At 42.1% G+C, this 14,131-nt stretch overlaps 1 protein-coding gene across 1 annotated transcript in view; it reads right to left on the bottom strand.

The window, feature by feature from the left end:
* The window catches only part of cradd (CASP2 and RIPK1 domain containing adaptor with death domain), an 88,459-nt gene extending 84,335 nt beyond the window's left edge, over window positions 1–4,124 (bottom strand). The window contains exon 1 of the mRNA XM_028813326.2: window positions 3,699–4,124. Within this exon, the coding sequence (XP_028669159.1) occupies window positions 3,699–4,005 (307 nt within the window). The 5' untranslated portion in view covers window positions 4,006–4,124. The remainder of the gene's footprint in view (window positions 1–3,698) is intronic.
* Window positions 4,125–14,131: the final 10,007 nt, after the last annotated feature.

Here is a 14,131-nt window from a genome sequence, read left to right as displayed (position 1 = left end):
CTTGGCTCACTAATTAACATGAAGCATGTGTCTTTGGAATGTGGGGGAAAAGAAATAAACACACAGGGACAGCATGCAAACTCTGCTGAGGCATTGATTGTAGCCAGTGTCACTGTAAGGCTGCTGCGTCAACTTCTGTGTACAGCATCTGACTCTGTAGTGATCTGTATTTATGTCACACTATTTTCGATTGTAATATTGGCAGTATTTTCCACTACATCATTTACTGTACTGCTAAGTCCATGAACTCTCATTCATCTGTTCACTACTTACTATGACCTATGTACTGTATGCCCCGTTTAAGATTAGCTACACTGCACTTTATTATTATTACTAAATCCCAGATCTGTCACGTTATTGTTTAAATCCTAAAGTGCTAAAATGATTACAACTACTCATTTAACAAAAGTCACTTTACTCTACTGTACTATTTCACCTCAATTCTAGACCAGGTTGCATGTTGTGTGAACAGAATCTGTTCTGTAATATTACACTACTATACTGTTAAATGTTCCAGCAATTGTTAGTCGATGGTTGTATTCTGCAAAGTGGGCATTCAAATTAAGAATTTCATTATACTTGTACACTGTATTTGGTATATCTATACTAATAAAAGGCAAAGCCCTCATTGACTCACTCACTCACTCATCACTAATTCTCCAAATTCCCGTGTAGGTGGAAGGCTGAAATTTGGCAGGCTCATTCCTTACAGCTTACTTACAAAAGTTAGGCAGGTTTCATTTCGAAATTCAAAGCGTAACGGTCATAACTGGAACCTCTTTTTTGTCCATATACTGTAATGTACTGCAGCTCGCTGGCCGTGGGAGGCGGGGTTGCGTATCACGTCATCACGCCTCCCACGTAATCACATGAACTGACTGTGAAGGAGAAAGGACGGCCTTATATGGCGTTCGTTTATAAAACAGCTGACAGGCTGTGTAAAGGCAGCTTCACAAAAAAACAGATCCTTAACAAATTGTTATTGGTATATTTTCCCTCAATTTAAAAAGGTTTTCTTTTCTTCTTAATTAAAATTTAAAAGCAATACTTCACCGCTGCGAAGCCCCTCTAGTGCTGACGTCCGAGGTTCGATTCCCGTAAGGGAGTGCAGTGAGTGTGTACACCTGATGAGCCAAGAATTAGGGCGAAACACGTGTCGCGTACTCTTTGCATTATTTGACAGTAAACTATTTTCAACCATTCTATGATCTGCTTCTCACAACTGAAGCACGATTTGCCTTATTGCAAAACCTGCTATTATTGTGCATTGCATTTAGATGACCATAACGAGAGAGACAGACAGAGTCAGGCTGTCTCAGATGCTGGCAGTTCTCGCTGCAGTCTACCGGTAGCTTCTCCTTTCACAGAGGCGGGGAAAAGTAAAATGACACAGGCCAGGATAGACGAATGTCACCGAGCAGTGACTAAGTTTGTGGTAAAAGGCTTGCACCCATTTGCCACAGTAGATGCCCCCGATTTTCGGTAAGTGAATGTGTTTAATTGTATGCTAAGTCAGGGAATGTCAAATTTGCGTGTTCTCCTCTTACCAGATGTTTCATCCGTTTCCATTTCTGAGCTGAAACATGTGTTGAAGGTAGCCGTCACTGCAGATGGATGGGCAAGTTTTAGTCAAGATCATTACCTCACAGTAACGCTGCATTATGTCAGGAATGGCCAGGCTCAAGAAAAAGTCCTCAAAACCAAACCAGTGTACCAGGCACAGACAGGGACAGCTGTAGCAAAGGAGATTGATGAGATCTTGGAGGAGTATGGTATCAAAGACAAGGTTGTGGCCGCCACTGTTGATAATGCGGCCAACATGGATGTAGCTGTCAAAATAGTTGATGGTTGCAGAATTGCACTGTGCACAGTTCCATTGGACTTGAGTTGATTGTATTTGTTGCTGGCTGATGTAGTTTTATTTTTGAGTGCTCAGCTCATATATACTTTTAAAAAGGGGAGTGTAAATGTTACTGGACATTCTTGTGTAATTGCCACAGAATAATTTGTTATACTTTGTTATTGCTACAGAAGAATATTTATTTTATTATTATTTTACATTTACACATTTTTTTCTGGGGACCCCATGGCACCCCATCGAGGAGCTGTAGGCTGTGGATCTCTTAAGATCTCACTGTTGGGTTTGTAAGGTCATGCTACTCCTAAATTTCTATCTTGTTCAAAGATAAGATATAAAACAAAGTTCTAAGTTAATCGACCTATGTGTTCTCCTTTTGTAAAAATAAGAATCGATGGGAGAATCGATAAAGAATCGAATTGTTAAACAGAATCGAAAATGGAATCGGAATCGTGAAAATCTTATCAATTCCCATCCCTATATGTATGTATGTATATATGTAGATGTGTAAATTTGTATATATATGTATATGTGGATGTGCATATGTATGTATATATATATATATATGTATATGTAGATATATGTATATATATGTTTATATAACCTCTTTAACACACTACGTCTCTGCTGCGAAGCGCGGGTATTTTGCTAGTATGACAATAAAGCTACATTGATTGATTCAGAGACTCCCAAATTCAGTCCTGGGGTACCACTGTGGCTGAAGGTTTTCATTTCAACCAATATCACAAATTAATGGTTTAGTTTTACTTCTGAATGACTTAAGTGTTTAGTCTTCTTATTCTATAATTTTGCATTCAGAAATATATGCTAGTCTATTTATATATAAACAGAATTTACTTGTGAGGTTTATTTCCTTAACTGTATCCAAATATTGACGATTAGTGATGATCAGTACAGACACAGGTGCAAATGACACTGAATACTAAAGGGAACCAGCTACTTCAAGCTAAAATTCTCTTGTGAGCTAATTAATAAGAAAAAGATTAAGTTGCGAGAACATTAAAACAGAACAAAATCTTAAAAAGAAAAATAAGTGATGTCACACACAAATGCTTGCTACATTCCCCTAAGAATTTAGCAGACTCATTTTGCAAATTCTGAATTGACACAAAAAAGGTAGAAACTGGGAAAATTGGCGGCTCTTTTTTAGCAGTCAAGTGTCATTTGCTCCTGTGTCTGCACTGTTTGTTACTAATCGTGAGGTCCACAGGAAAAGGTGTATGACAAAATGAGCATGTTAAAATTTCACATTTAAAGACATTGCAAATTTCTGAATTTTTGTTCACAAATAAATATACTATACTATAAATATACTATTTCTGAATGCTAAATATGAAGTAAGATTAACTATTTATTTGTGAAACTGGTGGGAATGAACACCCGCAGCCACAGTATTCCCCAGAACTGAACTGGGACCCCCCTAGAATGACTGATATATATATATATATATATATATATATATATATATATATATATATATATATATATATATATTTTAACCATACTCACTTTAATTCCGTGGTTAGCTTTCCCAAGTTCGTCTCGCTCAATATGAGCACGTTATCTTTATACTATACACTGCTGGAACTGTTTCATGAGTTTTCAATTTCTAAACAATTAAAAAAGAAAAAAAGATTGTGGCAAAAAAAACTTTTTCATCGATTGTAATTATTCATTTATTCATGCATGCAGTCAGTGCAAAAATATCAAATCAAAACTTAGAACAGTGTGCTTATTCTGTGTAGCAGGTGTAACACGAACGTAACGAAAAGAGCAACTTAAGCGACAAAGAAACGAGCAGTTTGAATAAACTTCATACCTGCAGAGCCAGTCTGGCCGTCTCCAAGCCGTGTCAACTCATCCAACAACTTGGTTTTTATCCAGGGATATTCATCCTGAATGGAGTCAATAAAAAAATCAAAGGCTTTAGGTCCCCTTGTTGGTAAGATGTCTAAAAGTTGAATAGCCCTTTTTTTATTTGTATTCTGAGAACGTATTTCTTCCACGTGACTTTCTGTTAGAATGTTTTCTTGATATAAATACTGAACTATTGTATCTCCAACGATTAGTTGCTTGGCTAGATGCAGTCTCTGCTTTCTAAGAAGCTTTCTGTGTTTTGCATCCATTATCAGAATACGATGTGCATTTAAAGTCAAAAGTGTACGTTCTTTATTTAAATATTTTTAGCATCGAAAAAAGTTGGAAATTATACTATCAGCCATTTCATTTTACAAAAAGGAACAAAAAAAAAAAAGAACGAAAAAAATTATAGAAATGAAAACAAGCTACTTCCTGATCAAGGAGTCGCACAAATAGAATTCCTAGCAGAACTTAATGTGCTGCATAAACAGTTCCGCGTAGATCTGTAGCTAAAATTGCCAACTATTTTGTCCAGGAAAGTCTGTCCAGATATGCCATCTGCCTGTGGGAAGGGGTCTACACATACTATAATGCTATAATGACACCTTTTCATAAAATGGAAACTGGATATATTTTAATTCAGCCTTCCTTTTTCTGAAAGTATTTCCAGTATAGGGTCTGTAGTAGTTAAGTTTATCCCAGAAACTAACTCACAAAGCAATAATTATACCTGTATAAGATGGCAATCTATCACCGAGCACACTGATATCCAGTTACACACACTCACTTCATCCATTTGGTCAGATACATGTAACATAGGTAGAGCATGTCATGCCCATGTAGGGATACCCATGATGTGAAATTAGTTGTGGTCCAGTTACTGTCAGATATAAAAACAATGAAACGTTTGCCAAGCATACTTTTTATTAGCCTGATTTTTCCATTTTATTATGCTTGGCTTATCAATCCAGTGTTCAGTGCAAAGCAGAAGTTAGCCCTGCACAGAACATGAGACCACTGCAGGATGCACACACATTCAGTTGCAAATTTACAATTTACAGGTAATTTAATTTTGGATGTGGGAGCAAACTGCAGTTCCCTGAGAAACTCCAGTGATTAATGAGAATGTGTATATTCTATAGAGATTCATTCAGAGATTAATGAGAATGTGCATACTCTATAGAGAAAAGCCATTGGTTAGGCAGCACTGCTCATCCCTGAACAGCATACCTTCCTTTGTATGTATAGTGCCCTTCACTATAAGCTGGCTCAGAACATTTTTGCTCATACTGTTACGTTTGACAAAGACACACTGGATAACAGAAATTTGAGAAAAATAACAAAATCTGAATAGTGATAAATCTGTGTAGAGACTTCCTAGGATGACAGGCTTATAATAAGAATGATGCTTCTGTATTGGTTGTGCATCTTTTTAACATTCTTCATATGCTTCTGCTAAAAAATAAGTACCAGAATATATGAAATTTGGAAGAAAAATGAAAAAGTTCACCAGTTTGCCTAGTGTAGTTGTAATATTTTTATTTTATTTGATTGTTTTCTGATAATTTGTTTTTAAAGATCTGATTAAGCAATATGACTATCTGTTGTGTAGTGGTAGTGCTGGCAGTATTTATACCAGATTGGTATCTTCCAGCACACCTATTTTTCTTCTATATACCAAAGTCATGATGGTAAGGTTGATTGTGATTTAAATTGGCCCATTGCGAGTGAGACTCTGGGTGGGTGTATAAGTGGGCCACGTAATTAATCCTAGTATTGATCTATACCTTGTACCCAATGGTGCTGGCACTGTGCAGGCACTCCTTGTGTCTCTCCATTAGGTTAGGCAGATTTGAGAATATTTTGTTATGTAACTTTTTGTCTTCATTTGCAAGCAAAGACTACAATGTGAAGTGTATATTTGTTGCTATGCTGTCTATGCTTAGTAACAAGTAAAGCTTCAGTAAGAGGTAAGTACTTTATTTGCCCTAACATTTCACATACAATTATACTTGTATTACCTAAAATGTTGTGTAGCCCTTTCAGTGGACAAATCAGTCCTGTTGGCATTTCACACAGAATAAGCAGACTGATCAAAATACCGTGTATACACAATCATAGGCCAATTGAATAAATCTTTTGTGAGATTTGATTTGCTTTTTTATTTTTCCTATTTTTTTCCCAGTAGCGTGCCTTGGATTCCCCAAATTAAATAATTCCAGCTTGTTTTTGCAATATGCAGTTAGATGTATTACTACTTCATAATTAAATACATTATCATTTTAGCTTTGCACTTGTGCATCTTATATATTATTTGTGGGAGTTTTGTTATTAATGCTTATACAATTATTTCTAGCTATCAAGTAATTCCTTTGTTCTGGAAAGTGCTTCCTTAGAGTCTTGCAAATTATCTCCTATCAGGTCTTTCATCAAACCTAAAGACATATTTTGTTATTGATGTGCTGTGGTTTTCTCTCCATCCATCCATCCATCCATCCTCTTCCGCTTATCTGAGGTCAGGTCGCAGGGGCAGCAGCTTGAGCAGAGATACCCAGACTTCCCTCTCCCTGGCCACTTCTTCTAGCTCTTCCGGGAGAATCCCGAGGCATTCCCAGGCCGGCCGGGAGACATAGTCCCTCCAACGTGTCCTGGGTCTTCCCCAGAGCTTCCTCCCGGTTGGACGTGCCCGGAACACCTCACCAGGGAGGTGTCCAGGAGGCATCCTGATCAGATGCCCGAGCCACCTCATCTGACTCCTCTCGATGCGGAGGAGCAGTGGCTCAACTATGAGCCCCTCCCGAATGACTGAGCTTCTCACCCTATCTTTAAGGGAGAGCCCAGACACCCTGCGGAGGAAACTCATTTCAGCCGCTTGTATTCACGATCTCGTTCTTTCAGTCACTACCCATAGCTCATGACCATAGGTGAGGGTAGGAACATAGATCGACTGGTAAATTGAGAGCTTTGCCATACGGCTCAGCTCCTTTTTCACCACTACAGACCGATGCAGAGCCCGCAACACTGCGGACGCCGCACCGATCCTCCTGTCGATCTTACGCTCCATTCTTCCCTCACTCGTGAACAAGACCCCGAGATACTTGAACTCCTCCACTTGAGGCAGGATCTCGCTCCCAACCTTGAGAGGGCACTCCACCCTTTTCCGGCTGAGCACCATGGTCTCGGATTTGGAGGTGCTGATTCCCATCCCGGCCGCTTCACACTCAGCTGCGAACCGATCCAGAGAGAGCTGAAGATCACGGCCTAATGAAGCAAACAGGACAACATCATCTGCAAAAAGCAGTGACACAATCCTGAGTCCACCACACCGGAACACCTCAACACCCTGCCTGCGCCTAGAAATTCTGTCCATAAAAGTTATGAAGAGAATCGGTGACAAAGGGCAGCCCTGGCGGAGTCCAACTCTCACTGGAAACGGGTTCGACTTACTGCCGGCAATGCGGACCAAGCTCTGACACTGGTTGTACAGGGACCGAACAGCCCTCATCAGGGGGTCTGGTACCCCATACTCCCGGAGCACCCCCCACAGGATTCCCCTAGGGACATGGTTGAACACCTTTTCCAAGTCCACAAAACACATGTAGACTGGTTGGGCGAACTCCCATGCACCCTCCAGGACTCTGCTAAGGGTGTAGTGCTGGTCCACTGTTCCGCGACCAGGACGAAAACCACACTGTTCCTCCTGAATCCGATGTTCGACTGTCCGATGGACCCTCCTCTCCAGAACCCCCAAATAGACTTTTTCAGGGAGGCTGAGGAGTGTGATCCCTCTGTAGTTGGAACACACCCTCCGGTCCCCCTTCTTAAAGAGGGGGACCACCACCCCGGTCTGCCAAGCTAGAGGCACTGTCCCTGATGTCCATGCGATGTTGCAGAGATGTGTTAACCAAGACAGCCCTACAACATCCAGAGCCTTGAGGAACTCCGGGCGTATCTCATCCACCCCCGGGGCCCTGCCACCAAGGAGTTTTCTGACCACCTCGGTGACCTCAGTCCCAGAGATGGGGGAGCCTACCTCCGAGTCCCCAGGCTCTACTTCCTCATTGGAAGGCATGTTAGTGGGATTGAGGAGGTCTTTGAAGTACTCCCCCCATTGACCCACAACGTCCCGAGTTGAGGTCAGCAGCGCACCATCCCCACCATATACAGTGTTGACACTGCACTGCTTCCCCCTCCTGAGACGCGGGACGGTGGACCAGAATCTCCTCGAAGCCGTCCGAAAGTCGTTCTCCATGGCCTCCCCAAACTCCTCCCATGCCCGAATTTTTGCCTCAGCAACCACCGAAGCCGCATTCCGCTTGGCCTGCCGGTATCTATTATCTGCCTCCAGAGTCCCACAGGACAAAAGGGACCGGTAGGACTCCTTCTTCAGCTTGACAGCATCCCTCACCGCCAGTGTCCACCAACGGGTTCGGGAATTGCAGCCACAACAGGCACCGACCACCTTATGGCCACAGCTCCGGTTAGCTGCCTCAACAATAGAGGCACGGAACATGGCCCATTCGGACTCAATGTCCTCCACCTCCCTCGGGACATGATCGAAGTTCTGCTGGAGGTGGGAGTTGAAGCTACTTCTGACAGGGGGCTCTGCCAGACGTTCCCAGCAGACCCTCACAACACGTTTGGGCCTACCAGGCCTGACCGGCATCCTCCCCCACCATCGAAGCCAACTCACCACCAGGTGGTGATCAGTTGACAGCTCCGCTCCTCTCTTCACCCGAGTGTCCAAGACATGTGGCTGCAAGTCCGACGACACGACCACAAAGTCGATCATTGAACTGAAACCTAGGGTGTCCTGGTGCCAAGTGCACATATGAACACCCCTTTGCTTGAACATGGTGTTTGTTATGGACAATCCGTGACGAGCACAGAAGTCCAATAACAAAACACCACTTGGGTTCAGATCGGGGGGGGGCCATTCCTCCCAATCACGCCCTTCCAGGTCTCACTGTCATTGCCCACGTGAGCATTGAAGTCTCCCAGCAGTACGAGGGAGTCCCCAGAAGGTATGCCCTCTAGCACCCCCTCCAGGGACTCCAAAAAAGGTGTGCATGCGCACAAACAACAGTTAGGACCCGTCCCCCCACCCGAAGGCGGAGGGAGGCTACCCTCTCGTCCACCAGGGTAAACCCCAATGTACAGGCTCCAAGTCGGGGGGGCAATAAGTATGCCCACACCCACTCGGCGCCTCTCACCGGGGGCAACTCCAGAGTGGTACAGAGTCCAGCCCCTCTCAAGGAGATTGGTTCCAGAGTCCAAGCTGTGCGTTGAGGTGAGCTCGACTATATCAAGCCGGAACCTCTCAACCTCGCACACAAGCTGAGGTTCCTTCCCCTTCAGAGAAGTGACATTCCACGTCCCAAGAGCCAGCTTCTGTAGCCGAGGATCAGACCACCAAGGTCCCCGCCTTCGGCCACCACCCAACTCACACTGCACCCGACCTCCTTGGCCCTTCCCATAGGTGGTGAGCCCATGGGAAGGTGGTTTTCTCTCATATCTCAAAAACAAATTGGAATGCTATATGTGAGTGTTACTGTGTAAGTATGCTGTACTGATCTGTTGTTCCATCCAGTGTTATTTCCTGGCTAGTGCTGTTGGGATGATTTTTGGATGTCCATGACTTTCTAATAGATTAACTAAGACAACAGATGAATGAAAGGGAGTGCTTTTTACTTCAATTAAATTATTTTAACTAATTGAGAATGATGGAGTTGTAGTACGATTATGGCACAGTGCAGCTGCAAAGCAAAAATAATGGATAATTCCATAGTGAACAATTAAAGAAAAAAAAGTTACAGACACAATGCTTCATCTATTGTGTCTGAATCAGATAAGATCAGTACTGACAAGTAAAGTGAGAGTGGCAGTGAAAGGTAGCAAAGTTAGAAGATAAAGACGGGGATTTAAAGATTAATTGGTTGTTTGGTGTTTAAAATGATAATAAACATGTTTATGAATAGGTTTAGCTTCTTCACTTGCCCTTTGTTAACTGCCTTTTTATTCTTCTGTTGATGAAGACACATCAATGGCTATGACCAAGTGCAGACATGAGTAACCTGAGAATTTTTAATGAATGTTTTGATGTTGCTTGCTGATGTTCATTGTGGATCCCTGTTCATGCCCATTGTATCAGGACTTTGGTATCACTCGTCTTCATTAAAACATTAGATTAACAACATTTCTGGTCCATCACTACCAAGAAGACAGGGTAACTAACAGATAAAAAAATAACTGCAAAACTTTGATTTCATAACATTAGGAAAAACTTTAGAAGGAACACCTAGTTTTGGTACTGAAAAATATGTACCTTTGTTTTCTAGATGCTAGTAAAATGGTTGTAGCAAAATATTTGATGTGTATTTTCTTTTACTCCTCTAAACTACGGATATTTTATTAAAGGCAAAACTTTTAACTGTAAAGCATTGGTCACCCTCTAGGAATTTCCATGACTGATAAAGTTGTAACTAACTGTTATGTAAAGTGCACTGGATGCAACTTTCAAGCAATCTTTAATTGTAAATGGTACTTTTAATGGTAAAAAATTATCAAAAGCACATTAGTAGTAGTATACAATTGACTTACTCTTATAATTAAAACAAATGTTGATTAAGTAATATTTTTTGGATGATACATTGAGCTAGGATCATTGTTTTGAACAAGTGATTAGAGACATCTGAGCTTTAAGGGGTCAACTGAAAAATGTATATATTCTTTTTGTATATTCAAAAATTATTGTTTTCTTCCAAGTTTAAGGTTAGTGATAATGTAAATATTACTAACTAGCCAACCCGCGGCGTAGCATACGCTGCATAATCACGCCGCTTCTTTAATGATTTTTAAGCACAAGGAAAAAAATGAAGTTTTTATGAACTTTTCTATATATAATCCACCAAGTCACCTGATCATGGTAGTAGCAGGGGGGGATGTGTACAAAAGGCAGGGACGTAATCAGTGCGAGCGTATGACCCGCACTTACTGGGTATTCCTTGTTCGTGGGGAACAATTGCAAGCCCCGGTCTCCAGCACAAATGGGGTTCAACGGCCAACTCACGTCTCTCAGCGCTGAGTAGACACACATTGATCCATTCAGTGTAGCGCGCGTGCAGTACGGGACATCCAAGGGCATCACAGACCTGTTAATTCTCAATCTCACGCATAATTATTTATTGATGGCTAAACACTTCCGGAAAGACACAGTTGTCTAAAAGGGGTGGATTTGAGGATACAACAGTAAGTGAATGAAAAGATGGAACTCTGGAGAGGGCAACATACAACACAATAGCGAACCCGCGGCGTGACATACACCACATAATTATTTATTGATGGCTGAACACTTCTGGAAAGACACATTTGTCTAAAAGGGGTGGGTTTGAGGATACAACAGTAAGTGAATGAAAAGATGGAACTCTGGAGAGAGCAACATACAATTGTCCGTGACTGAAGACTGGTTTTGGCAGATACAGGCATATCTTTTTGAAAGTTTGGCCCTGTGCCTTATTAATTGTCATCGCAAATGCCAATCTAATTGGAAATTGTCTTTGTGTAAACGTAAAAGGCAAATTTGAATCATCTGACGGGGTCAGGCATATCCAGGTAATAAGGACAGTTTGTGAGGTAGCAGCTGTGATAGTTTTACACTCCAGTACAGTGCGGTGAATGCTGGTAACAGACAGTCTAGTGCCATTACAAAGACCTTTTGCAGGCAGGAGGTTTCTGAGAAGCATGATGACGGATCCAATTTTAATTCTGAGTTTATGCGGAGGCATGCCAGTGGGAGTAAGACTATTAAGAAATTCCTCGGGGAATGAAAGTTGATCTGCAGGATCATCTGTGACGATGGAGTCCACACTCGTGAAAGTCACCTCGTTGGTAGGGATAAGTTTCAGCACTTGTTCATTAAGGTATAGCAAGTCTTCGTTGGTGACGCTTAATATAGCTCGCGTGCTGAGTTGTTCCAGAGTGACAGTTGAGAAGTCGATGTCGCCATACAGTTGTTGAACGGGATCAGAAATTAAAGGAAAACAATGTGAAGGCAATGTCACAGGTGTTCCTTTTATCCCGTCTCCAACATTGAGGAGCCATTGTGTGAAATGTTGTTGTACAGGAAGAGCTCTCATATTTGTTGTCAGTGTAAGAACATGCATGTGACGCCACAAAGGGTGCTTGTTAATGCAACTGGTGAGAGTAAACGCGCGGGAGCCACGCATAATGACGGGGAGTATTTGTCAGAAATCTCCACCCAATAGTATTGTTTTGCCTCCAAAAGGCTGCGTGTCACCCATAAGGTCACGTAATAACCTGTCAACTGCCTGGAATGCATATGCGTGTGTCATTGGCACCTCGTCCCATATAATAATTTTGGATTGTAGAAGATGTTGAGCATGTGGCGAGGTAGGTTTGATGTTACATGTGGAAGTAGTATGCAGCTTCAACGGTATTTTAAAAACAGAATGGGCAGTTCGTCCACCTGGTAATAATGTTGCAGCTATTCCTGTAGATGCTACGGTTGTAGGAATGTCTCCCCTAGCTCTGATGGTATGAATCAGGGTTTTGTACACAAAGGTTTTCCCTGTTCCTGCAGGACCATCTAAGAAGAATCATCGGGGATGGGAATTGCTATATGCAGCGTGTAAAACAGTATCAACAGCGTGTTTCTGTTCTGTGTTGAGTTTGTCATAGTGTTCTATAGCGTGTGAGTGTTCAGCCTGAGTGTCGAAGGTGGGAGATGAATGGCACAGTGGAGGAATATCAGTGGGGGGTAGGTGTAATTTGTGCAGGTTGAGGCCATGTGGTTGCAGCATGTCATTAATGCCAGCGAGAGCATACATGCAAGCGGTGGTTGTGAAATATTTTGTGAGAAAGTCCTCAGAAAGGGAGAGTTTATGCGTGTCCCAAAGTGTGTGAAACATTGTGTGGTTCGCCGAAGACACAGATGAAAACGAACATTTCTCACAAGAATCGTGGTATTCGTATCTGGGATGCCTCTGAAAGAGTATCATGCCAAATCTTGTCGTCTTTAAGAAGACCTAATTGTTGGCAAGCTTCTTTGAAAGTGTCACATTCGACGCCGTTGACTGTTCGTAGATGGTGAAAACTTGTGACACCCACGGAACGGGTAAGGAGAAGTCTGAGGTAATAACGTTCGGTGTCGTTAATGGCAACAACAGGCATTCTACCGATCACTTTTCTGCCTCCTCTGATTCTCTTTTTCCATTTTACAGAGGATTTTTGAAATGTGTAATGTTGGGGAACATCAGTGTAATGTAACTCTACAGCTTCAGGATCTGTTTTGTTGAGTTCAAACCATGCTAACAGCATAGTGTGTTTGTGGGCGTGTCTTTGAAGCGCTTGTTCCTCGTGACCCTCATGAAAGAAGATGATTTGTTGTTCCGGCAAATGAACTGGTAATCGTGTAATCACATGAGATTTTTCTGAAAGGCTGTACTCGTTCAAACGCCACATAGCCTCAGGAGCACTAACATACCTACCATCAAGGAAAGTCTGTATTTCGTCATGTTGAAAAATATCATCGGCTGGCTCCCTGTAAAGTGCAATGGATGCAGCACCGTGTCCTTTGTACACATACTTATAAAGATACTTGATACATTGAATGGACGCGCAAACTTCAACGTTAATATGAGCATTGAATTTCTGAGAAAGCCACGGATTGTAAGGAACTATCCAACGGTTGTCGATATCGTATTTGCCAACAACGGCAGTTCTCCCTTGTCTTCGGCGGTACATTATATGGGGTATCCTTGTGTGTTTTCTTGAGTCTGAACGTTGTAGTCTTTCGGGAAATTTTTGGTACACGTGCCATCTTTCATGCAAGGTGATTTGGTGTTGAGCGTGCCACACAGACCATGCACCATGCATTTAGTGACAATTTGGAAAAGTCGAGGGTGTATTTCAGGATTTGGAAGCTCACCGCAGAAGTATTTGTCCATATCATCCTTGGTCCTTATTTTGGATTGTGAGTCAAGTGTAAGTAGCATATGGCAATGAGGCAATCTTCATTTTTGGAATTCAATGACAAAGATGTAAGCGAGAATATTGCCAAAAATATTCTTTTCCAGAATATCTGTTAGAAAATGTCGCAGTTTTATATGAAAGACACGAGCAACGATGTCAGGCCTGTGTTCTATTTGCTCATGATGGGAAATGGCATTGCAGATTTCCGGCCAATCAGGATTGCAGGTGAAGGTTAAGAATAACTCAGGCTTTCCACATTTGCGGACAATTGCCATCGCGTCTTGGTAGTTCTGTTGCATGTACCTTGGACTGCCTTGAAAGGTAGAGGGAAGAATGATCAATTGTTCAGGGCGGAGGTCATGGTGATGTGCTTTCGCAGTGACAGCATCCATAAGTCCCCTG

The sequence above is a fragment of the Erpetoichthys calabaricus genome, chromosome 1, assembly GCF_900747795.2.
Source record: "Erpetoichthys calabaricus chromosome 1, fErpCal1.3, whole genome shotgun sequence".
Taxonomy (NCBI): Eukaryota; Metazoa; Chordata; class Cladistia; order Polypteriformes; family Polypteridae; genus Erpetoichthys; species Erpetoichthys calabaricus.
The sequence above is the reverse complement of the archived record's forward strand: the minus strand, read 5'-3'. Positions and strand labels throughout refer to the sequence as shown.